Here is a 26,163-nt window from a genome sequence, read left to right as displayed (position 1 = left end):
GTCACTTAAGCACATGTGATTAACACAGCTCAGGTCCCAAACTTCTCAGCTTGCTCTGCTGCCAAAGCCTCAATCATCCCATCTGAGAGCTTCCCTGAGCAGGGACACTGGAGGCCATTGCAAAATTGGCAACAGGAGGATGGGAGTGGGAGCAACTGTGGTGGAAGTGGTTGGGTGGGGCTGCCTTGTCTTCCGAATCCCTTTTCCTCCCAGGCAATGCTGGACTTGGTTTTCCAGCGGGACTGAGTCAGGAGCTCTGGCTGACAGCAGCTCCCAGGGCAGGGCTGTTCCCTGCACGTTCTGAACTGCCTGAACACTGCAGCTCTCCATCTGCTGCTCTGTGGGTGTCTGTCTGAGGGCTGGGTGGTGTGAGACCGTCAGTGAGCCTCAGTGATATCCCCCTCCCCCTCACTTTCCATGCCTCTGACTTTCTCCTGCTGCAGGGGAGCTGTTAGCTGGATTTGGAGATGTCCTTTTGCTTGCCAGAATTGAGCATTTCCATTTTCACACTGGGAAAAATTGGTTTCAGTTCCCCTGACTTTGCAGCAGAGTTTCCAGGTGATGCCATTGTGGTGATCTGGCTGCCCCACTTATTTTCCTGGCTGTATGAGCTGTGAAAGCAAACAAATTGTTCCAATGACTTCAGTGGCCTTAATTCCAGGTTCCCAGGCAGGTAATGGGGCCCAAGATTTTACTGCTGCTACATCTCCCAGCAGTTACTTTGTCCCTTGACAAAGCTGGAATTTGGCTTGGAAAAAGCAACAGCTTGCATGGTATTTCTTGATGGTGGGGAAGTTATTGATGTGTGTCTGTTCTTATTAGGCTTGGGAAGCCTTTTTTTCCACGTGGTCACTGGTTTGGATGCTGGTGATGTTGTATGGAGAGGTGTGTCCTGGTGACAGGTGCTGAACACACTGTCCCTTGCACGTCTGGCAAATGTACCTGGTGTTGATGTGCAGAACACCTGGAGGCTCCTTCCTGAGGTCTCCTGAAAGGGAGGAGTGGCTGAAATTGAGAAGAGGATAAAATTAAAAGTACATTGAAGCTCCTAAGTATTAGAAATGCAAGAAACGAGATTTTCTCGACTCCCACGCTGAGTTTGAATCTGCAGGGGTGGGTGTTGAGAAACTTCTATTACTTTTCTTGAAATTGGTTTAAATTCGTGTACAGTTGAGCTGACTTTTATCTTTCTCAGTTTTGCTTAGTTCAGGGTGTTATGAGAAGATTTTTATTTTGATTGGACATGAACACATCAGAGCATCCAGTATTTTGTTCCCTAGCATTAGCAGATTAGCCATAGCAATAAGAGGAGATAACACAAATCTTGCTGCCTTTTTTACTTTGGGTTCACCTTTTATGAGTGAAACATACACAGTTTCCCAGCTGTTAAACCTAAATTGGAAGAGTTCTGCCTCCCTAAACTCCTTGGTTCCCAGCATGCAGGGATGCCCTGGACCTTTTAACCTCCCCTGAGCATCCTCCTCCTTGCTTACAGCACAAATCAACCCTGACTCCTGAGGACCCTTTTTCTCGCTCCAGCTCCCAAAATTCTATCAGGATCTTAAGCTGGCTTCATTTTGTCATCCCAGCAGCCATGGCCTGTGGTCAGCAGGAAGGTTTTGCCAGTTTTGTGTGTCTGTAAGCAATGGCAGCCATGCAGTGCCCGTGCCCTGGGTGCTCCTGAGCTCCTGCAGCCGATGTTTCCCTGCTGGCAGTTGCTGGAGGGATGCCCTGGAGTGGGAGTCTCCTGCCTCAGGGCTTGCAGGCTGGGTCCCAGGGCCCAATCCAGGGTCACACAGGGAACACATGGGTGCTCTGTGCCATCTGATCCCTCTTTGGCTTCATGGATCAGCTCCTATTGAAGGGTGATGATTCAGCTGGTCCCGTGAGGACGTTCCTTCTTGGAATGGGCATGCTGCCTGGGTGATGAGCCACAATGCTGGACTGCACTGAGTTAACATTTTCTCACTCTTATCTTTTTCTTTTTCGTTGGTTTTTTTTTTTGGTTTTTTTTTTTTCCGCAGCATTTCATTTTCTCTTTTGCATTTTCACTCTTATCCTCAGTGTATATAAATCAAAGCTTTCTGCAAAGGTCATTCTAGTTTTTCAGAGGCTTCACTTCTGTTTTTTTGTTGGTTTTTTTTTTTTTTTGGCTGTATGGCTTCTTAGCCAAGCACACTCCTAGGCCTGGGTGATGAGGATGTTTGCCTGTGCTGAAGCAGTAATTGCAGAGAAGCCCAGGAAGGCCTCAGTGGAGAAGCACAGCTACTAGGTCAGAACAGAGGACCATCTGGTCTTGTATCCTGCCTCCTACACTGTGCGGGTGCTTGGGGAGAAGTAAGAAAAAGAGCTTGCAAATAGAGTGAAACTTCCCTTAAAATATCTTTCCTGGTCTGACAAAGGATAATTTAAGCAGTCGTTGAACCAGGCATGGTGACCAACCTGTCATGCTTGGTGATGTACTGACCCTCCTGGTGCTTCCTGCAGTCTTTTTAAATCACTGGGTGGTTTTGATGTGTTCCTGCCTGATGTGACCATCACAGTTTCCTATCTGTGACACGAGATGATACTCCTGGTGAAGCTTAAGTTGTGATTTTCACCAGGGCCTGTGCTTACACGCAGGCAGTTACTGCAGCAGCCTGGGAAGAGGGGTCTGTGTGTTTGTGGGGGGTGGTGGCTGTCCTGTGCAGGGCATGGCTTTGCATGTCCCTTTGAAACCATGGCATGGCAGCTGCTGCTGTGTCTGTCATGTCTGGCTCTGAAGGAGGTGTTGTGCTGCTGACCTGCCTCTGTAGTGAGCATTCCAAGGGCCACCTCTTCCTGGCCATCAGCATCACCAGGCTCCTGGCAGCTCCTGGGATGGCCTCACCACCACCCCTAGCCTGGGGATGATGTTGTGCTGCCAGTACCTGAGCCACCAGCTCTCTGTAAACATACCCTGTCTGCCCATGGCTCACACCATGTTCCTGGGGTGCAGCTCTTCCCGTGGCTCTGCCATCCCTTGTCCCCTGTGTTGTGCTGGTTTTGCAAGTGCACGTGCCAAGCCAAGGAGTTACTGAGAGGTTCACATGTGGCAGATGGAGGTTTTCCATCAGGTGATTGACAACCAGCTGGGGAGCTCCATTGTCTTCCTCAGAATCAATACATCATGTCTTCCAGAAAAGGAGGCCTTTAAAAACCTGATCTAATTGCTAATTTTTCCCTCCAAGTGAAGACCTTCATTCTGACTGGCTGTAGTTCCAATGCAGGTGTCCCCAGAGCTTGGGGGTGGGCAGATGCTCCCATGCAACCTGTGGTGCCAGCTGTCCCTGTGGGACGAAGAGGGGACAAAGGGGTTTGCAGCACTCCAGGGTGCTGAAGCTTTCTGCCATAAATATTTCAATGAGTCTGTTATGCCTTTTGCTCCAATGGCTGCACCACCTGGAATTACAAACTGTTGAATGTGCCAGGTTTTAGTGCAGCAGCACAAAGTGTCCTTACACTGTGATGACTAAAGGTGAATTTGCTCTGCTTGGCTCCCCTGGAGCAACAGGTGGCTTTGGTGACAAGAGTGTGTCAGGACCCGCTGCAGGAGCAGCTGAAGGTGGCTTTGGTGCATATGAGGGTGTGTGCAGCTTAAGGCTGCTCTTAGAAATGCCAGATGATCACACATACAGCTTCTGCCATGTACCTGAGATCACTTGCAAATGCAGAAGAGGTCTGAAGAAGTTTTTAGGCCTTTGCACATCAAGTCTCTTAAGTTTCTTTAGCAGCTGAACTTTTGGGCTGTGGAGAGAAGGGACTTTTTTTGATGCAGGGTATGCTTTACTGCAGGGTATTCACCACAGAGGGAAAAGGTCCCCACAGGTCTAAACCTGGGGCCAGGCTGTCACCTCAGCTATAAAGGTGTAATCAGAGCATAAGGTGTTAACCTCCATGTGCTCTGCAGCTCTGGATAACTTTGGTGGAACCCAGGAAAAATGTGTCTTATCAGCAGACCTCTCTGCTTTCCTGCCCAAAGAATTTTTAGAAGTCCTGGTTGGGACCTGTGAGCCCCTGTGAGCCAGCTTTCTGGGGCTTCCCTCTAAGGGAGAAATGATCCCTAAGCTTCAGGGAGGAAGCCACTGAGTCCCGGCTGGTGGAATTCAGGTTCAGTCCCCAAACCAGTTCTTTGGTGCATCCAGAAACTGGTCATGTGAGCTGTGAAGACCTTTTCCTACCCATCTGTCCAGGCTAGTCTGATGCCATCCAAAGGATAGTTCAATTCCACCCACCCTTGGATTGAGGCTCTCACACAGCCCATACAGACCTGGACACCTAGGTCAGCCTCATGGATGGGGGCTGCTGGGGTCTTTGCTGCTCTTGTCATCACACATGCTCGTGGCCCTTTTCCAGCTTTCTATCCTGTTGGCACTTGGGCCTGTTCCCATTTGCAAATGAGGAACTGAAGCCGTGGGAAACACAGTTTGCTCCCAGCTACTGAAAAGTTTAATCTCAAAGCCAGGAAGCAGCCTCAGGCCTTGGCTGCCAGTTCTCTGCTCAGAGCAGGTCCTGTAAATAAGGTTCTGGTGAATACAGCGGGGCTCATGGAGGAGCACAATGTGGTATTCTCTGATGGATGTGCAGTCCAGCACAGTATCTCCATCAGCATCATGGCACCAGGCTGCCCACCAGCTCCTCCAGGCTCCAATTCCCACCAGTGCTGTGTGAACACCTTCTCTGTGTCTGCAGTGCCGTGTCCTGTTCCCAGGCAGGTACAGAGCAGGATGGACAGGCGGGAGGGTGGATCCTGTGACATGGAAATCAGGATCCTGCTCCAGGTCTAAGCTTGTTGCGGAGATCACACAGGGGGGACATGATCCCAAGGAGGATCCTGGTTGGAGCAGAGTATGGGAAGCAAAGGCAGCTGCTTTTGTGTCTCTGTGCTCCTTCCCTGCTCCATCCCCTCATCCAGGGACAAGCACCATGCAGGGACAGCCCTCGTGCAAGTCCACAGCAGGGCAGTTTACAGGCAGTATAAAATAGCATTTTTTCCCACTAATAGCACCCTCTCTCTTGATTTCTGGCAACGGTGTGCTGATAGGGACAATGGCCCTGTTTCTCCTTGTTGGATTGAATCCAAAGGCTTTGGAACTGCTGGGTGAGGCAGCAGGGAGAGGCCAGCAATGGAGACTCCTTTCCTGCAGCAAGCCGTGGCCTTGACCGCTGCTCTAGGATGGGTTTCTGTCATTCTTCCTGGAGGAGCTCTCTGGCTTTTGCAGGTGAATTTCAAGTGAAACTCTTCCCCTTACCCAAAGTGAGTGCCCTGCACAATGGGCTGTGGGGTCCTTCCTTTTGGGTGGTTTCTCATTGCAATGAAATGGGATTTAGCAGCAGTCCTGAGCTGGGGGGACAGCCTGCAGGCTGGTGGCTTGGTCTCTCTCCTCAGATACAGGACTGTGTTTCTGTTCTTTGCCTCAATGAATATTTAATTTTGCAAAGTGGAGCAACCTCAGCCAGAGAAGCTGGAAGGGCTGCTCTCTGCATTGCACAGGGTTCATGGCTGGGGCACTCTGCTCTAAGGGATTTCTGTTCCCACTCCTGCACAAAGCAGATGAGACGGGGTGGCTCATTCCTCAGCCTGGCTTGTGCTCCATCAGCTCTTCTGGGAAGCTCACACCAGTGCTGGCTCTGGAGAGGAGTGCCTGTGGCAGCCAGGAGAAGCCTTGCTCCTTGGAACTCCCTGAGCACCAGACCTTCTTGCAAACACCCTTGGTTTCTGTAGGTCTGTTTGGTGCCTCAGAGGAACTTCTGGGGGCAGCTGAACCTTCCTGCTGTGAAGCAACATGAGGCAGGCACTGGCTCATAACCCAGGTTAGCCCAGAAAGTCACCATGGGCAATGGAAATAGCTTATAAATGGGCTGATTTGCAAGCTCTCTCAACACCAAATGAATGCTGCTTTGTTGGGTGTAGCTGTCGGAATGGACAAGCAGCTGAGAACAGTGGAGAGGCTCAATATGGTCCTTTACTCTTTTAATTTGATTTACTTCAGTGCTGTTTCCTAGACTACATCAACAAGCCTCACATGAAAAGCTGCTGCTCTTCATTCACAACAAAGCCATATCCAAAAGGGTTTTCTAGTTGCAAACAATATTTGGTTGGTGTTTTGAAGTGTAAGTTACATCAGCTTGGCAGATGCATTATGCAGCTGCTGTCTGCAGATGCTGAGGGCCTGCAAAGTTTGGAAAAGAAAACAAGTTACCGAAGAGCAAAGCACTTCAGAGTTTAATTGGGTTTTACAAGAGGAATTTTGGCTCAGACTGTGTCTGTCCCTTCTCTGAATATTACTGCCATCATATGTGAAAGTCCCACTGTACTTAAATCACCTTGAAAGGAAAGATCTGAAACAATAAGCATCACTCTTACAACTGCCATCTGTACAAACACCTTGAGATATGGTGCTATGGAGGGGACCCAGCAAAGTGTTCTGGAATCTGTAACCAGATAATGGGGACAGGACAGTTCAGCAGGGTTCTCTGATGAGCCATGTTAGTTCTTCTTGGAGGGGTAGAGAGCTCTGTATTTCCTTTTTGTCTTTTCCCTTGCTTGGCTTCATGCATCCTTCAAAACTGTCATGGTAACAATCTCCTCCGAAGAGGAGTCTCTGAATTTAATAATTGCAGCAGCATTTTATAAATACCCAATTTAGAACCTATATAAAAAAGTGTTAGAACACTGTCATGACAATTTATCATCCCGTTGCTGCTTGCTTTTAGTAAGACCCTAAAGCCTGAGGTCACACTGACTGTGTGGTGATAGCAGTGTAGTGCAAAAAGATGCTGTAAGACAGGGAGTTCAGGCTTGGTTTTGTATTAGCACAGCTCTGTTTCATAGTAGCTGATCATCACAAAGCCTCTTTTAATTTAAGAGAAAGGAGTGGACTTGCATAAAACCTTGACCTCCTCTGCCTTTTGCCAAAGGGGATGCAGGCTGGCTGTAACCTTCATAGCCAGTGTGGGCAGTACCCTGGGGTCTGTCCTGTCCTATCCTGCACTAAGTGTGTCCTTCAAATAAGAAAACACCAGTTTGTTAATGAACATCAACTGAAGCCTTGTTTGAGAGTAGGATATCTGGGGTGCCCCACTGCCTTTCACTGCTCTTTTTCCAGAGATTAGTAGTTGAGGGCAGAGATTGTGCTTCTGGACAGCATTTATAGTAGCATCCAACTGATGTGCTCCAGGCATGGCAAATTCAATGCCAGTGCTTGATTTTCCCTCACATTTGCCCAGAAAGTTGAGTTCCATGGTCAAGCAATGAGCTGGCCAAGGAGTAGCTCTAAATGGGACCACAATCACCCTGTTGTAATGCCTTGACCTTACCAAGGGGCAGCCCTCCTGCTTCTCCCTCACTTGTTGGGTTCTCTTGCCCTGCAGAAAATGAGGGGAAATTTCTCCTTGAGCCTTCATTGCCTGAAGGTAACTACTCCCACCTAGTTTTTCCTCAACTGAGTTATTTTGGTTACTCAACGTGGGACTAATTGGAAGGGCTTGATTTTTTGAAAGTGCCCTTTTCCAAAAACGTCATCCCTTGAGATGTGAGAAACTGCAAGGTGCTTAGGAATCTGGGTGTCCACCTCTGTGCCAAAATCAAGGGTGAATTTTTCAGTGGAATAAAACGCTGGGGAGCAAGGTCCTTGCAGGAAAGCACATTCCCTGGAGGTATCTGCTGAGCTGATGGGCTGTGCAGGACAGGGGTTTCCATGCCTGAGGAGGCACAACAGGTCCTACAGCAGCCCCCATGCAGGGAGGCTTAAAACACAGGTTGGTTTCTGCTAATTCCATGATGATCTTTGGGAAACTACAGCTAAGACATGTAAGAGAATAAGCACCGGACTCTGGCATTAAAGCATGCATTTTTGAGATGGTATTTCTGGAGAGCAAAGTTTGGAAATATCTGTGGAAAAATGCTTTTCTTTTCCCTTCCCTTCTATGGTTTTCTCTGTCTTTGTTTAAGGCTGGAATCTGTTAGGTTGCTCTCAATGAGAAAATGTCTTATGAAACATTTTATTGAAGTGGTTTTTATTTTTTCAACCTATGCCAAGGTTAACCCCCCCTTATTCCAACCTGGTTTTTGGACAACTGTAAATAAACCACCAATTCTCTTCCAGATTGCTGCAGAACCAGAAACAAAAGCTTAATTTACCGTAAACACGTAGCTGTGTTTGTTTTCACTGTTGAACTCTTGAGTCATGGGTGAGCATTATAGCACAGGGCAAAACTTTGCCTGACTTCTTGGTGGCTTCATTGTTGATGAGCTGGCTTTGGGGACAGGCTTCACCCCAGCTGCAAATGCAGCTGAACAGCAAATGTGTGCACAGCCATGGGTTTCTGCCTTGTATTTTCAAAATTCTGCATGTTTAATATAATTTGCCTCATGTGTTGGAGCTCATTAAATTATTAAATGTTATTAAGTTATTAAATATTATTTTTTTCCCCACTATGAAACTACTGAGATGGGGAAAAAAAATCAACTAATAGAGAAGAAATCTATTGCCACTGCTTGTCCTCTGCCTAGGTGAACCAGTTGAATGAGAAGAGATGTATCTGAAGAGATATAGGGAAATATCTGAAATATCTTGCCCAGGGAGGTTGTGGCTTCCCACTCCCTGGAGGTGTTCAGGGCCAGGTTGGATGGGGCTTGGAGCAACCTGGTCTACTGGGGGTTGGAAATAGATGTCACTAAGGTCACTTCCAACCCAAACCATTCTATGATTCTACAAGACAACCTTTTTTCTTCCAAAGACCAATTCTGGGTCCTGTTAAAATCAAGAATGTTTCTGTAGATGCCAGTGGGACTACGGCTGGATCTTTAACAACAACAACAAAAACCAAGTGTTCTTATCCACAAGAGAAAAAAACAGAAGGGCAGAGAGCAGCCTGTGTTCTGGGGGACTGCAGGAGGCAGGTACCCTCCCCTCCAGCACCACTGGGCTGCAGCACCATCCAGCTGATGAACGGCTTGAAAAATCCCTGGATAAAGTAAAAGCAACTGGAAGGCTTCTGGAAAAACGTGAAATTGAATAAATATTGATTGTGCTGGAGTGTGCTGAAGTATGCAGCCTGTGTGATTCAAAACAGCCAAAAGATTCCTCTCTAGGACCAACTCTGTGAAATAATTGGTGTTTATAATTTGATTATGAGAAACCACAAGGACTTTAATCTGGATTGATGGGCTTTGTCACATTTCTTTGCAGGAGCAAGGATGTTTAAATTTTAGCTATTGTTACACTGATAGATAATTCAGAAAAATGTCTGCCAGCTATAAGTTGCTCTTGTGTTTATTGAGTTTTTTGGTTTTTTGTAAAATTAATTCGATTTTTCCAATGTGCTCCATTACTACTGAAATGGTCAGTGTGCTAAATATGGTATTAAAACAGCCTCTCCCATTATTTAATTAAAAAGAAATCTAATAACTGACCCTAAGGACCACAGCCTTTCCAGTGCATGTGACTCCATGCCAGATGAAAACATGACTTCAGAAGCTTATTTGCTCAAAATTAAAGATTGTAACAGTCTGAAAACCCAACCTTGTTGCCAGCACAGCAACCTTGGACACTGCTGTTCCCTGCAGAAACCTCAGCCCATCAGATTGTCATGGCTGGGAGGCACTGGGGGAGTTTGCAAAATAGGGAGGCAAAATTAAGAACTCCAAGAGATTAAAGTTAACATTGGATGTACCCTGTTGAGAGGAGAGCACTCAAGCTGCCAGGTATTTGATAGAATGTATATTTGCTTAAATATATTTGCTACTGATTAAGGGTGTTTGTTTGCCTGTTTGCCCTGTTCCAGTCATTGGAAACACTGGTTTCTAGGTGAACCTCTATCTTTTGTTACAAAATTTCATACATAATTTAGGAAAGCTGCATTTGATTCCCTCGCACCCTTGGGTTAACATATCGATAAAAATATTTGGTTTGAATTTTTGCTTCCTTTTTGACTGCTGGCTTTTCTTTTTGACTGCTGGTTTTCCTTTTATTTTATTTTTTTTTTCCAGAAACTGTAACACCCATCTGTGCAAAAGACATCAGTGATGATTTGATGAAAGAGTTTGCTTTTCTTTCTGGTGAGTATGGTGAACTTCTCCAGGGTTTCTCTCTGTCTGTAGTAATTAAATACTCCAGAAGATCTGTGCTGTGTTGCAAATTGATACTCTGCACAGGATAGTATCCATCAGATTGTCTCCAGCACCCCTAGAAATGCTGTTAATAAAACATTAAGGCACTTGAAAGATCATACTAGGGTTCTGTCTGAAGCCATACTGGAAAATATTCTTACTTTTGAACGCTCAAAGAGGCATTAAGAAGCATTTTGCTTTGAAATGTATTTCTGTAGGTTCCAGAGCAGCAGGGTGATTTCTCATTGTATTTGTGACTTCTTGTGCTGCCCCATGTAAAGTAGAGTCACTAAATAAAGGGAGCGTCTGGTGTCTAATATGTTTGTTTCTGCCACATGTGCATTGTGTTTAAAATCAGAGGCAGAGCTTGGCCAGTTTTTGCAGTTTTAGTGATGAAAAAACCCCTCTGTAAGGATGGCAGGGTGTTTTCTGACTCGAGGGGTAGACCTGGGCTTTGCTCCTCAAAAGCACAGCCAAGGAAGGCTCCATGTCTTTATTCCAGGTGGCCGAGGCAAAGACAACTCTTGGATTATCACCCTCCCCGACAGCGCTCGCTTCAATGAGATCCCTGAGGAGATTGTCTCGAAAGTTTTAACATACCTAACATCAGTCCCAAGGTATGTGACTCTCTTCTAGCTCTTCCCATGATGGGCAGAGGCGTTGGTGCTGCCTGGGTCCAGCAGGATGTCTTCAGGGTAATGTCATACGTGGGGGCGAGGGGCATCTTCAGCTCTCAGATCAAGTAAAAGGGAGAAGTTGAAGGAGTCAAGCTCTTATGGTGTCCAAACGTGTTTTTTAATGTGCCAGGAACTGCAGAGTAAAAAGTGGACAACATCCCTGTGACTTGTCAGCCTGCATGCATCGTTAATTTAGTTTATTAAGTTTCTAATTAACAGCAAGCTTTCCTTAAGCTTTGACGTGTGTCACCACTTAAATACGCCATGCCATGGCAGAGTAATATTTCCACGTGGACAAACAGAGAGTCATTACTGTGGAAAAAAAGGAGAAACATCACCAGAGGAAAAGCCTAATTACAGGACTCAGCCCTTTGGGGTCCCTGTGTCAGGTGATGGCTCAGCACCCTGCTGTCAGGACTCAGCGCCTGACAGTCTGCCTGTACCACATATGGGCTGTATACTTAGATTAATGACCCTCCTGTTTCTTGCTGCTGGTGAGTCAGTTACCTGGAATGCTTAATTTCCTTGAATAATGCCTGTTTTGGCAAATTTCTTCCTGCAGGGAGAGCAGGTTGACAGCAGCTAAATGGGAGCTTTCTGTCAGCTGCTGCCCTGGAAGAAGTAATGGGTGTTTAGTCACCTCTGCAGGGAGGAATAAAAAAGCCTCTGGTTCCTCTGTCCTCTGTTTGGATGGACTGTGAAGTTATGTGGGCTTCTGGTCCATGGAGCACCATCATCCCAGCACAGACAGGAGCATCCCTGGTGTGTGCTGGCCAGAGGGCTTTCTCCTTAGTGCTGTGTGGGTCTGTGGTACTGCCCTTCCCAGCTCTGCCCATCTTTTCCAGGGCTTTGTGTTCCATAGGGCTGTAAACACCCTGGCATTAGCATGATGAGCAGGCTTGCTCTCCCTGTAATAGGTCAAACTCAATCAAGAAACTAATGAGAGCTGTGAGCTTGCTGGTGATTCAAACACGTTCAGCATGTGATCTGTAAAACCCCTTTAATCATGCTGCTCTGCTCCTCCTGCCAGAGTAAGTGCCTGCCTTGATACCTGACTGCCCCTAAACATGTGGTTTTTCAACACTTTGGAGTGGTCAAGGCTGTGGTGTTGGGGAGCAAGGGAAAGCATCACTTAGGTGAGGTGTGTGTCACCTCTGGTAGCCCTGGGTACACATCCCTCAGTGGCTTCACACTGTGGGATCAGAGCTCAGACTCTGGGCCAGAAAATCCCTAAAAGATGTCAATATTTGTCCTGGGTGCCAGAGTTAGCTGTGGATGCACCCAAATCTCCTCAGCTTATGGATAGATATGGGCAGATCAAAATCACAGGTGCTGTGTTTTTCCTGTGCAATCAGCAGCAAGGGCTACATCTTGTCCTACTGTCCTTCCTTGTCTGAGGAAGCCTCAAGGGATGTCAGGTTTGTAGAAGCTGAATTTCAGGAGGCATTTTTATCCTGGAAATAGTCATTAGACAAAGAAGATGGATGCTGTAAGCTACTTTTCACTCAGCAAGGTGAGTGCATTAGTGACAGAGTCAGGAGGATGGTGGGATTTGTAGGCAAGGTAATTTTCATTTATGATTCCTGGGAATCATGCTGCAGGAAGGAGGCAGCTGCAGTATGTGTTTGTGTGGAAAAGCTGTACAGAAAAATAAGTTGCACGTCCCCACCTTTCACTTCCCACCCACCCAGGCAACAGCAAAGGGAGCTCTTGATTATAAATAACTCTGAATTCAAATATTACACATCAGGTCCTGTTCTGATCCCACCAGCCACAAGGACTCTCTCAGTCCTGTGATAAATCTCACAAGTGCAGACTCTGGGATCCAATTTCAAATCCTCCTGCAAAACATCCCAAGTCTTTATTTTTAGTCTGGTGCATCCTGCAACACATCCAAAATTAAAGGTAAGAAAAAAAAAGTGACAAGACCAACTTGGAGAGAAATAATCCTTGTTCTGGTTATCTGTCTCCATCTTTCTGCTGCTGGATGCAAATGAATTTACCCCTTGCAGCCTTGGTGAGAAAGCATTGATTTCTTTTTACTGTCAAGTCTAAAATGTACATCACAGGACTGGAAAGCCAATAAACCTGCAAGGCCTGGGTTGCAAATAGTTACAGACTTGTTCCACTAGCCCCAGAATAATTTAAAAATTTCCCACAGTAGGTTTCAAGGCTTTTGGAGAGCTGGGAATTTTCTTCTTTGTGTCTGTAAAGGAACTGATAAAAGTAAATAAACATGCTGAAAGGCTGCTTTCTGGGTATAACCTTGTCCTGAGTAGCTGGCATACTTTGGCATACTTTTATTTACTGACAATGCACCACAGTCCAGCTGCCTTTTCTAAATTACTTGGGTTCTGGGGTTTATCTTCAGGTTTTATTATGATGACAGCAGTGCTGTTTGAACAATATATATATATATATATATATATGTGTGTGTGTGTGCATTTTTTTTCCCAATTGCAGCCTGTGGGAAGTTGGGGCATTGTTTGTCACAGATTCTACCCTTTAAAGTTTTAGATTGTGCAGAAAAAAACAAGGGGGTTTATTTTTACCTCAAACAAAAGGATCATTTTGCCCCTCTCCACACATCATGGACATTTAATTCATGGTGGGGTGAACAGAGCTGATAGAAACCTGCAGAACTGTCTTGTGTTGCTAAAACTACTTAAGCTAAAAAAGGATTTGGATAAAATGTTGTGCCTGATCCAGCTCACAGTTTGTAACCTCAGACTTGCAGAAGTTCTGTGGATGACCCATATGAAAAATCTGTTATTCCTTTTCTCTGCTCTTTTCTGCTACACCTCAGTGGCAGTGTATAAATTCAGATGAAACCTTTGCAGTTTGGGTGGGACATTAGGGATCCATAAGGTATATTTCTAGGACAGCTGGGGAGTTGGTTACCTCTGCTTATCTTCAGTCAGTTGTTATTATAAGCCAAAGGGAATTTTTTTTTTTCCTCTCAGGAGAACTGCTAATTCCTTTTAAATGTATTTATCAAAGGTGTGGCTAGCACAGACCAGAGTGGCAGGATGTGCATTGAATGAAATCTCCTGCACTTTTCTCAGGCATCTTTTTTATTTCCTGTGGTAAAGTTGCCAAGTATTGTCTGCCATGTGATACTCCTGAGTAATCCAACATGTGTTTTCACTTGCCAAACACAGGAATTACCGAGGACGGTGCTTGTGGTAGGCTGCTGGCTTGGGGCCATTCCCAGTGCTGATACCTGACCCAGCCCAGGGGAACCAGCACGTGGACTGGGAGCTTCTCCACAGCCCTGAGATGCCCGGATAGGGTGGCATGGGATACAGCTATCCTGTTTCAGCATCTGCAAAAGAAATATTGTAAATATTACCTTAGGATCCTGTAAATACACTCAAAACAGAGGGCTTGGTTATAAGCTGGCATACCCTTACCTGTGTGCAAACATCATTCCAGTTTGGAATTCAGACTGCCCTGGGTGTGTGTTGTCATGAGTTGGGGCTGGCTGAGCTGTACCCAGCCAGGCTGGGAAGGCAATATTTGAATTACAGACAGGAGCTCACCTGTGAGTTAGGTCACTTGACAGACCTGGCACCCCCAGTACTTGCTTGGTAAGATCAGGGATTTCAAAGCAACTTAAAGGATTTGGGTGTCAAAAAGGGATGTCAGGAAGTCTGGGCTTCACAGGGAATCAGAGCGTGCTGGAAATTGCCTCCTGGCAATCACTGCCTTCTGAGTGGGACCTTGGGAAGCCCCAACAACCTGTTCCAGCACAGGGTCCCCTTGTCCCCCAGCCAGGCTGGTATCACCCTTTCCTGGGTTAGTGTCACCTCTGTTGCTCTGTGCCAAAAGAAGCCAGAAGTCATAACTTGGCTGCTGTAACCCAGGAAAATGGGTAACCAGCTCCCTCAGAAGGAAAAGCTCAGGAGTTAGAGTAGGGATGAGCATCTTCGGGCAGCACTGGTGGAGGCTGCTGGTCATCCCTGAGCTGCCTCTGGCATCTGCAAAATCCTTCTCCAGCCCGATTCAGGTTCCAAGGGCAATCTGTTATCTGTCTCCACCTGCCACACAATGCCCATTTATATGTTATCTGTTTACTTAGTATTTTCTTATCTCATAGTCTACATGAGTCTGACACCAAATTTATCCTAATCCTGGATAGAAGATTGGACACATGGACATCGGTTAAAACAACTCTCCAAAAAATAGCTGTAAGTCCTCTTTAATGTTAATTTCTTTTAATGTACAGAATCATTGTGCCCATTATGTATCACTTGCAGAAAACACTGGGAAACAGGAGCAATGACACTTGTGCTTTCTCTCTAGGTAGTATTTTGGTTTATGGCCATATAATTAATTCAGTCAGAGCTCCATGCCCCATTTGAGTGCATAAATGAGCTGTTTGAGTATTCACATGGATTTGCTTGGGTTTGTACTGTTTCATAGTAGTTCAAATGTGTTTTGTGCCATGTTCTGTGCTTTTGGTGGGTGGAGAATTTGTCTTTCTAGACATTGGTTATTAGTGAGGGTTTATTTTACCTACTTGTCGGTGAAAAGTGTTATTTTCTTAAAAGAGCTTCGCAAATATTTGTGTGTGGGTGGAAAAGTCTATTTTAAATGCATAAATATGCATCCATGTATTTTAAATACCTATTACCCATGTTTATGCACTACCTATCATTAGATTCTGAGCCTATCTCAAAAGTAAGCTTTTTGCAACTCAGCAATGCATTGTGCCTTATGAAATCAGAGGGTGGTATTACAGTCGTGCATGCAGGCAGAGAGAAGTCGTGTTTATGGCTGCATGGATAGGTGGGATTAAGGCTTTCATGACCTGATTGTACCACCTGGGTAAGTCAATGAAAACATTCTGGGCAATTTTTTTTTTTGTCCTTGTTTCTGCTTAGAATCCTTGAACAGTGAAAGGCATTGATCCATCTGATAGAGAACGAAATAAAAATTGTGTACTAAGAAATAAAGCTCTTACCTGATTCTGCTTGGATCTGATAAAGTTAGATCTGCTGTTTCAAGTAATTAATACTGGGACAGCTGAACTTGGCCTTAAAATGTCTGGCTTAGATGGCATTTTGCTGATAGACATCCAGTAGAAGGAATAGAGGGCTACCCTTTCACAATGTGTATAAGATACCACTGGCAATATATTGGGTTCTGATTTTCCTAAATGTTATAAACTGAATTTCCAAGTATGGTTACCATACCATTAGAGAAGAAGCAGCATAAAAAAATTAAAAGTGACCATAAAAATTCAGTCCTGCTGCCAGCGTTTGAACCAGTGCTAGTACTAAGAGCATCCTTTAAAGATGATGTAGTTGCTTTGCATAGTCTGGAAGTTCCAAATGTGAAAAAATCCGGTCCTAATTTGTAGCTTCTACAGGAGTGTCATTCGTATTTTGTTAAATGAGAAAATTGAATTATTTGGTCACCTTTGAGCATACTCCCTGTTTGTGTACCTGTACTCTGTGTGTCCATGTAGACAAGTGACTTTGCCTGTGGTATCAGGGCTGTCCATGTAAATTATGTGGAGGTGCTTGGTGCTAAGTGGAATGAGAAGCAGGAAACCTGTCCACTAAATCTTAAGATGTGGGAATCTTGCCTTAAAAACAGGGGCTGGCCCCAAAAGGCTGGTTTTGTGTCCAGGAGGCGTTTAACTGGACTTGCCTTTGTGCAGCTAACACAAAAGATTAAATCTTTGCCAATCATAAACTATGCTGCAATAAAAGAAGTTCTTTTTCCTGATCTTTATATGATTTTAGAAAAAAGAAGCGCAAACAAGCTCAGTTTTAAACACACAGTGTTCTATTTTTTCAGCATATTTATATGCAATTGCAGCTCTGCAGTTATGGTCTGATCCAGAAAAATTTTGTAACAGCCCGTACAGATTTTTGTTTAACTCTTTGTGTATTTCTCTAATTGCTTATGCAAGCCAGGCTCGGGCTGGTGCTCCTTGCCTTGGCAGGGTGAAGCCCTAAGTTCTGCCAGGAGCATCTTTCTTCTCTTCCCTACACAATCCTCCCCAACTTTAAAGCATCCCTTTTCTGTGGGGGTCAGGAAAAGGGTAAAAGCTCGGAGCGGAGAGCCCAATCCTCGAAGGAAAGAGCTGGCTCGGCTTTGCAGGCTGATTTTTGGCATTCCACCTTAAAAACCAACCCCGGCACTGGGAAGGAGAGCGGGGCTGCCAGCCGGGAGCCGGGTGCCGGCAGGGCTGCCTGTCTGCCTGCTCCCCCTCCTTCCTGCCCGCCCCGGGGGCGCGGCGGTTCCCCTTCCCATCCCCATCCCTATCCCCATCCCATCCCCGGAGGTGCTGCGGGGCGATGGCCGAGGCGGCGCCGCGGCGGGGCGGGCGGCGGGCCGGCAGGGATGCGGTAAGGATCCGGGCAGGGATGCGGTAAAAGACTCCGGGTAGGGATGCGGTAGAAGGCTCCGGGCAGGGATGCGGTAAAAACCTCCGGGCCAGGCTGCTGCAGAGCTCAAGGACGGGGGGGAAGCCGCATCGCGGCGGTCGGAGGCCTTTGGGTACCGGGGAGGGGGATGGAGGGAGCTGGAAATATTGATCCGAGGGATTTTAATTGAGCACGGTGGGGAGCAATTTTAGGAGCATCCAGGCTCTCTTGGCGGGCGTTGGGCATCGCTGCCCTGCAGGGCTGCTTCCAGTGCAGCTGGGAAATGTGCTGGGAAAGGCGTTCTGTAGTGCTCCTGCTGCAAGGGAAAGGCTCTGGCAGAGAGGGGCCCAGGGTTGGAATTTGTGCAGCAGCAGAGGCAGCAACGTTTTCAGGGGTTAATTCTGCAACCGGCTGATGTAAAGGTAGCAGAAGGTGTTGGGAGTTCATTTTTTTGGAAGTTAAAGCTCAGATTAGCCAACAAAATTGGTGTTTTCATGTACGACTTTTCCTTTAAGGGACAGCACAAAGTCATTAACTTCAGCACCTGTATAAGGACTGCTTGCCTCAGTCTCTATTGCTCAGAAACAAACTTATTGGCAGATACTACTTTTTCCTTATGTGTATTGATTTCCAACCTTCTAAATGTCCCAATGTAGTTCAAGGAAAAATATTCTCTGGAAACTGAATTCCTAAAATTACACTTAACGTGCCAGGATGAGATACTCACCAAGGAGGTAATAACTGTGATGCTTTCAATGCCCTCTCTTCTGTTTTATTAGCCCAAATTGTGTATATTAATTATATCAGGGCTCTCTATGTGGTTAAAGTTGAGCGTGCATTAGGCAAGTTGCTGAACTGGGGTGTTAAGGTATACACATTCGTGTCCTCAGAAGGGGAGGAATGGTCTGAGTATGGTCTTTGGTCAGTGAGAGAGTTAATAGTAGTGAAATGTTGCCAACTGCCTGATTGAGTGGAATTGTGCTGAGAGTTTTCTGCCTTTCCTGATATGCTGCAGAGGAATAGCAGAGGGTGAAGGCTCTAGAGGGTTTTATTAGGTGTTCTCTTACATAAACCCAAGTTTGTAAAATGCACGAGATTCTCTGTAGTGTTATAAATAATAAAGATAAAAACATTAAGGCAAGATTGAGGACCCTTTTGTCTTTGCTTTCTTGAATATGTTGTATGGAAAGGATTCTCTCCATCAGTGCCTTCAGTATCATTAGAGTTCAGTTTGCAGGTAACTTCTCTACACTTCAGCCCTTAGAAGAACTAGAACTGTAGCAGTGGTTAAAAATATATATAGTCCCCTCAGAAATGTTTTCTCTGAGGAATTATTTTTCTATCTTTATACATATAGAGAGATATAGATGTATATATTTATTTTAACATTTCATAATTTCTTTTAAGACATGGGTTTCACAAGACATGGCTTGACTGGTGGCTGTCTTTCTGCAAGCTTAGTTTTTGGCTTGCTTGTTTTTTTCCATGCTTGAAATACATTAGGTATCATTTGCAAAGTTGAACTTCTTGTTTTGTAGCTACTCATAGTTGCTGATCTTGATCCTATGTGTACAAGATCATCTGAAAAATCCCCAAACGCTTTAGAAAGTGAAAGGGAATCAAATCACCTGTCCTGGAAACCCACCTACCCCTGCAGCCAAGGATCACATGGATACAGTTGTGTGTATATGGGGCATAAAGTTGGGTCAAAGAAGAGTTTACAGCCACGGTGGATGCTGCAGAAGGATTTGAGTGTTGGACTATGGTCTCTTCTTGTATGCTGTGTGGAATGTGTTGGTGTCCTGCATCACAATCCCAAAGTTGTCCAAAGGCATCTCTGCTCTCCAAGAGGTGTTTCACACCTTACTGCTCTTGCAGTGTAGTTTTGGCAGGCAGCTCTGCTGCCTTCCTGATTACTGACCCATCTTCCTAGGGCTGTGTGTTTCCTGCCCTAGGACTCATAGCAAAAGGCATTTGAAGTCTGCAGGTTTCCATGGGGCAATGTGATTTGGGGACCCTGGCCCTTCCTTCAGGAAGTCTGCTCTGTGCACAAAAAGTTCATTTCAATAAGTACTTGAATGAGTAGGAGGGGGCAAAGCAGACTCATCTCTGCTTGAAGTGCCAAACAGGGTTAAAAGGGACCAGGGATGGAGGAGGATACCAAGCTAAGACCAAGGGAGGATGAACCTCTCACCAGTTGTTCTCAAAGATATCATTGATTCATTTTTCAGGGTCAAGGTAGGAGCCTAAAGTTCAGAGACCTGAAAACACTGTTGTGTTTCTGCCCTGGGAACAGTGACTTTCCCCAAGCTCTGAGGGGCTTCACCGTTGGATTCATCTACCGTGGACTCTTAACCATACAGAAGGACCTAAAATTGTATCCTCTGAGCTCCTTTAAAGCACTGCAAGACCATCAGCTTCTCAAGGCTTTGGTTCAAGTCAAGTTGAGCCATTAATGCCGGGGTGCAGGGCCTGTCTTGTCCTTTGAGGTTTGAGCTCAAAGGGTGGCTCCTTGGTGATAACTTTGAAACTTTGTTGGGGACAACTACTGTTGTCCCATCTGCAGAGAAATGCCCACTGAGAAATGGCCAGGGTATAAAATGAGGCAAGCACAGACATAAGGGGTGGGGCATTAGGGAATGACACTTGTTGGTCTCACAGCTCTGCAGGGAGCAGGGACAGGCACAAAGTTGCTGTGAACACTGAGTGACAGGTCTCTTCCTGCGATGTCCTTGTGCTGTGGGACAACCATGAAGAGTGTCAAGGACTATCCAGGTCAGCAAATAGGCCTGGAAAGAGCCAAAGCAGCATTTATTGGGTCCAATGGAGAGGCAGCCAGCTTCTCTGGGATGTACTGGAGGATTGAGCTTGCCAGAGACTTTCCAGTGAAATGTTAATGCTGTAACATTTTAGGTCATTCAAGATGTCTGCAAGCCTGTGCCAGTTCTGGTAGTGCTTCCCTCAGTGAAGTTTTTGTGTATCCCAGGCAGAGATGCTTTTCAAACTGAGAAATCACTCCAACTCCTTGGAGATATCAAGTAGCCTGTGGATGATTTTCATTCTAGTAATACGGGAAGCTCTAGTTAAGAATCCTAAGCTCAGAAGGATCTCTGAGATGGGTTTCTCTTCAAAGCTGCATTTGGTAGCTGGGCTACAGGAGAGCTGATCTTCCTCGTAGAGCAAAATAAATGTTGTTTCAGGAGGGATCTGAAGCCGAGTCCCCTGCAGCCTCTCACCCATGCTTTCCTGGGCAAGACCTCTCTCAGAGCTGCAAAGGTCTGGTGACTCCATGACCAGGTTTAGACCTTTGGCCCATTTGCACGTTTGATGGGGTTGAAAGTTGGTTCCTTGGGTCTCCTGTGGCTGTGGCCACCCCTGTGTGCCCAAGGCTAGCAGCCATTTCAGAGGCATTGTGTGCCCACCCAGTGCTGTGTGACAGACAGACAGCCCCAAGGGCATGGAGCCAGCACAAATGTCTCTGTTCTTTAATTGTTTCCTGTTGTTTCTGATGCCAAATCTCTGTCCCTGGCACCCTTCTTGTTGACTTCCAAAGGCTATGATTTTGGCACTTCGCGCACATGAATATCTTTATTTTTTTTCTACTCCTACTGAAAAGAATGGCAGATCAATATGTTCAATGCACGTGGCTTACTTGATCCTCACAGTCACTGTCCATTCCTACGGGGAACTGTGGGCAATGGAAGCCACAACCTGACCTTTCCTACTCAAGAAAGCATAGCAAGTGAGTCACAATGCAGTTCATGGATGTCAGATCTAAACTGTGAACCATGGCTTTTTTAAACAACTCTAATGCATGTTTATGGGAACAGTCTCTGTTTTGAAGGCATAGATTTAGTGCCCTTTGGTGCAAAATACCTAAACAAGTTCATTACTCTCACTCTTGGTAAAGACACTGCTGTCATGCTTCATGGAGGAGGATAATATAAGGAAGAATATGTGGAAAAATATAACCTGGCCTGGCAGGATCTCAGAGTAAATCATGTGGCTTAATTAACTCAATTCTTTGCATCGTGCACTTATCCATAATTTAATGATATGACTTCTACTTTCTTAGAAATTCTTTTTCATTCTCAAGCAGCCTTTTCACAGATCTATTTAAAAATGCACCTGCCAACCATATGCTTCAAAAAAAGACTCCAGCAGCGTAGATAGGAAATTCCAATTTCTAATGACAAATTAAATGTTGCTTGGTAATTATCAGGGACAAGAAGAGTATTCTTGATGCTGTTATGGGATGATTAGTGAGCCTGGCAATAGATTTTGCTTCCTCAATCTGTCTGTTCAGCCCTCTCCATGTTACAGCCCTCTTTTCTCAGCTAAGTTGTAATTTCACTCCGCAAGTTATAATGCTGAAGACAATATATAGTAGTTAAGATTATACTAAGTGGCCCTCCAAGGTGCCTGCTCCAAAAGGAGAGGGACTGAACAATCCTGCTGTTACATCTTCTGTCTCTGAACCACTTACAATGCCTACCTCCTCTTTTGAAAAGAAAAAAAACAAAAACTATCAAGGGCAATCGGAAAAAAAAAAAAAAAGTACTGAGATCTGAGTGATTTCCCTTCTTTTCAAATCATTTGAAAGCTGTCCTTGGGCCTGCCACGTCCTCAGGTTGAATGTTGATGCTTTTTCCTTGCAGGCATCTTTCCCAGGGAACCTGCACTTAGTGATGGTTCTTCGTCCCACGGGGTTTTTCCAGCGCACCTTCACGGACATTGGATTCCGCTTCAGCCAGGAGGATTTTCTACTCAAGTTACCGGTAGGAGTGTGCAGAAGTGTTGTGCCCACCTACCTCAGCTTGGGAAGGGCTCACACTATCCCACTATATGGAGACTGACCAAAGTGTTTCTGCCAGAAATGCCCTATTTTCACCAAATCTCTTTCCACAAATCGCTCCTGTAGCGTTTTTCACCTTCCTTGCGCAGGGCTTGCTGCCCACAGAGCGTGGCCGTGGTAGTGGGTGGTGGTTTTCTCAACCTGTCCTCATCCCCCAGAGAGGCTGAATACTTCTGTGGAGGATAAAACCATGCTCAGGAATTTTTTGTGCCTGAAAGGTCAAAAGACTTGTCTAGGGCAGCTTTTGCTGTGAATTCCACCTGTAATTGCCACTTTCATCTCAGTGTAAACTCCGCATCATCAGCATGTTGATGTTAGTTTTTAAAATAGCACCTTCAATGGTTTTATATTCTCAAGTCAAAGTTTCCAAGACTTCTAAAGCCACCTTGATTGTAGGGTGTAATGAGAATAATTAAGAGAAGAAAAGTACGTTTATGGAATCTAATGTTGATGTAATTACAAGTGGATGAAGTAAACCAATGTTTTCCTGTAGGAAATAATGCAATTCTCATACACTTTGCATTTTTCACTCTTAAGTGATTGTAATTTGCGCAGTTTTGAAAATTCATGATTTATGCCAGGACAGATGGAACAAAATAATGAGTATGTACTTATATGAAATTATTTTCGTAACTTTGTGCTTCATAACTTATTAAAATTATACATTTTTTCTAGATTGCTGGTCACCCTTTGCTAAAACCTGCATCACTTTTGCTTTCAGCTCTCTTCTGCACTCAGCTACTGCAGCATCTCACTGTGCTTTGCATTTAAGGAAGAATGCACCTGGGAGATAAGGGTTGGCTTACAGAAATGGTCAAATGTATGAAATAAAAGCCTTGTTAAGCCATAAGCATAAGAAGAAATCCATGCTGCAGAACAACATTTAGAGAAAACCCACTATCTGTAGTTTTAAATGTATTTTTTCACGTATTCTTAGGTACATAAAGGATTTGTAGGCTTGGGGTGATGAGCCAACTAATGGTGTTTCCTTGCTTTTAGGTTGTTATGCTGAGCTCAGTTAGTGACCTGCTGACATACATTGATGAACACCAACTAACCCCAGAGTTTGGAGGCACTCTGGAGTATTGCCACAGCGAGTGGGTCATCTTCAGGACTGTACGTACCAGAGCACTGGGCTCTTGGGTGTTGGGGATCAACCGGGAAGGTTTTTCTTAGGGCAATGAGCAATGGGTAATTAAAATAACCCCTGAAGCCAATGACATTTTCTCAACCAGGCTTACAAAGGAGTCAAGTGGCATTATAAACTTGATGGGTTTGCAAGGGAATTGGATTATTAACTCCCTCAGGGTCCCTTAAGATCTGTCTTCTTAAGTCTTTATTAAAATTCCTTTAATGGTAGATACAGAAATACAGAATTGGCATCTTTTTTTTTTTTTTTTTTTTTTTTTTTTGGTAGTTGTTGCTTCTCATGATTAATATCACAAATGTGTTTGGGAACCAGAGCAATGAGGGTGCCCTCACCATGCTGACTGAAAGCAGAGAATTCAGAAAATCTTAACCTTTTTTTTCCTTTGCAAGAATTTTCTTTTAATATTGCCGGAAATCCAGCATTTAGTTCCCTGAGCTGTGCCTTGCTGTGTGTTTCTGTGCTTCCTGTACACCCTTAGGTTTCACTGGGACTTTTTTTATCCAGATTAATGGCAGATTGGATTCCCAGTTACCTTTCCAACAAATCAAAGCATTAATGACAAATGTAGCAGACATCCTAGTGCCCTTAGTCCTGTGACATTGTCCACACCAGCAGATGTGGAGTTGAGTATAAAGATGAAAGCACAAGACATTTGAGCTGGAATAACTCAAGCTGTTGCTTGTGGCATTAACTTTGTGCCAGTTTGTGCTTATGTGCTGCCAAAGTAATGATTTTTTTTAGATTTTTGGCTCTTAGTCTCGTTCTTTTTCATGATGTGTTAAAGTGATAATGGCATCGCTCTCACACTTGGAGGCAAAAATGACAAAATGAATGATTAAAAAAAAATGTTAGTCTAAGAAAAGGATCATTTCTAGACCATAGCTGCATATGGTAGGTAAGTGTCCATGTGAAAAAACCTCTCTCAAAATTCCCAGGTACTGTGTATTTATAAAACATTTCCTGAAATTTCCATGGAAAATGTAACTGACTGCACTTATATTTTCTTTGAACAGTGTATATTTTAGTTTAATTACCCCATTTTAAAAGCAGAATCAGAGTTGTGAGTGGGACCAGGAGAGCTCCACCTTACACAGGGGTGTCCAGAGCTCCCAGTAGATGTCTGGGATGTGCTGGGGTGGTACCAATAGCTCCCATTTCCATCCCACTGTCTTTGATTTGTCTCCAGCATGCTGCTTAGCTCCCTCCTTGTCCTGTTGAAGTTGTAGATAAGGTGGCCATGATGCCATACTGCCTTGTAACCACCATTGAGGCTTGCAAAGCTGGAAACTTCTATCACCATCTCCATAAAATCCATCTCCAAAGCCTTGCTGCCTGGAGATGCTTCCCAGTGTGGGCTAACCAGAGTAGAATAATCTTACAGGAATAGGTGAGATGGATCCTATGGTGGCTTCTGCTATAGACCTTCTATACGTTATAGCAAAAAATCTCAGATTACACAAGAACAGGCAGCAGAAAACAAAACAAGAGGTATTTCTGCCCCATATTATCCTTATTAAGTCCCTGTTGTGGATTCAGTCAGGAGTAAAAGCCACCTGACCATGAGCTTGTGGCCATTATCTCCACCTCCAGTGGCCATCCCACTCAGCTCTCTCAGAACAAGCTGCTGGGCTCCTCAGCCTCGGTTCTTTGCATACTCTCAATGAGCTGTAGGAATATCCTGAATCCCGAGCTGACTGCAATTATCATTTCCCACCAGGCAATAGAGAGTTTTGCACTGACTGTGAAGGAAATTGCCCAGATGTTACAATCCTTTGGCATGGAGCTGGCAGAGACTGAGCTGCCAGACGACATCTACTCCATTGAGCGCATCCTGGCCCTGCGCACAGAGAAGTACTACCAGCTCAAGGTATGGCTCAGCAGCACCTCTGCCATGGGTTTCCAGCCCCTGTTTGAACAGCAAGCTGGGATTTCTGGGGGTTTGTTTGCCTGGTGGTTTGGTGCCCGCTCCTCCTTCCCTTCCACGCCCCTGTACATCTCAATAGTCAAAATAAAACACGGTGTGGCTGGTTCTGTATGTTGCCCTTATGTTTGCCACCTACCTGAGCAAGTTTTTCTGCCAGCATACAGCAGATTGTCCCAGCTGCCACCTCACTGCTGTCTGCAGACCCTGGTGTCTGCAGGATGCTCCTGCCCTGGGCTTGGCATGGCTTGCTGGCCAGAGGGAGGTTGGGGAGCTTTGTTGCCTGGTGGGTTCCTGACCCCTGTGGAGCTCCCTGTGCTTCACCCCTGCGGCTGGAAGAAGCTGCACACAAAGATCATGAGCAGGTCTGGAGGGGATGGTTTGTCCCTGGGTTCTGCCTTCTGTGGTTTCCCCAGGGGGACTCAGGAAACTGTGCTGGAGAGCATCTGAGGTGAGGATCTCGTGCGAGCAGACGGTTCAGAGCCTTCGTGATGTCATCCCTGCCTTCATGCAGGCCTTTGTATTTCATCTTAAACAACATTTCTGTCTTTAATATTTTAAGATTCATTTTCATCTATCTGTGGTTGTGATCACAGTTATTACAGGATTTAGTGGAAGCTTTAGTGCAATCAGCTGCTGCTGTATCAAGGTATTGTCTTTGCTGCTCCTGCATCTTTCTGGGGGACACCACAGGGCTGTCCCCAGACCCTCACTTCAGAAACAATTCCCGTGCTAATAGTCATGCTGTGCAGCTGAAGAATGAGGCCCTTTATTTTATGACAAGGTTCCTTTCCCTAAGCCAGAGAAGTGGATCTGTTTTCATTTATAATCATTTGTCACTCACGTGATAGAGTTCCTAGAAGGCTCCAGTAAGAAATATGCAAAGTGACACCCAAAGCGTGCTGAGTGTGGGCATAAATTCATGTGTATAGAAAGTATTGTTGCAGATACTGCCAACATTCCTTTAGTTCTGCTTTGGAAATGAGGAGAGCTCTAGTATAAATCGGCAGCTACATCTATATTACCCCATGACTGACTGACTGACTGA

At 45.3% G+C, this 26,163-nt stretch overlaps 1 protein-coding gene across 2 annotated transcripts in view; it reads left to right on the top strand.

The window, feature by feature from the left end:
* Positions 1-26,163, top strand: part of MCF2 (MCF.2 cell line derived transforming sequence) — a 56,991-nt gene that overhangs the window by 2,626 nt on the left and 28,202 nt on the right. The window contains exons 2-7 of one of the 2 annotated variants that reach the window (XM_071757412.1): positions 10,013-10,081; positions 10,635-10,749; positions 14,909-14,999; positions 21,848-21,967; positions 23,044-23,160; positions 24,912-25,061. In XM_071757412.1, the coding sequence (XP_071613513.1) occupies positions 10,013-10,081; positions 10,635-10,749; positions 14,909-14,999; positions 21,848-21,967; positions 23,044-23,160; positions 24,912-25,061 (662 nt within the window). Of the gene's footprint in view, positions 1-10,012; positions 10,082-10,634; positions 10,750-14,908; positions 15,000-21,847; positions 21,968-23,043; positions 23,161-24,911; positions 25,062-26,163 lie in introns of those variants that run through there. The other variant, XM_071757413.1, reaches the window with a different exon arrangement.

The sequence above is a fragment of the Heliangelus exortis genome, chromosome 14, assembly GCF_036169615.1.
Source record: "Heliangelus exortis chromosome 14, bHelExo1.hap1, whole genome shotgun sequence".
NCBI lineage: Eukaryota > Metazoa > Chordata > Aves > Apodiformes > Trochilidae > Heliangelus > Heliangelus exortis.
This window is presented reverse-complemented; position numbering and strand designations above follow the sequence as displayed.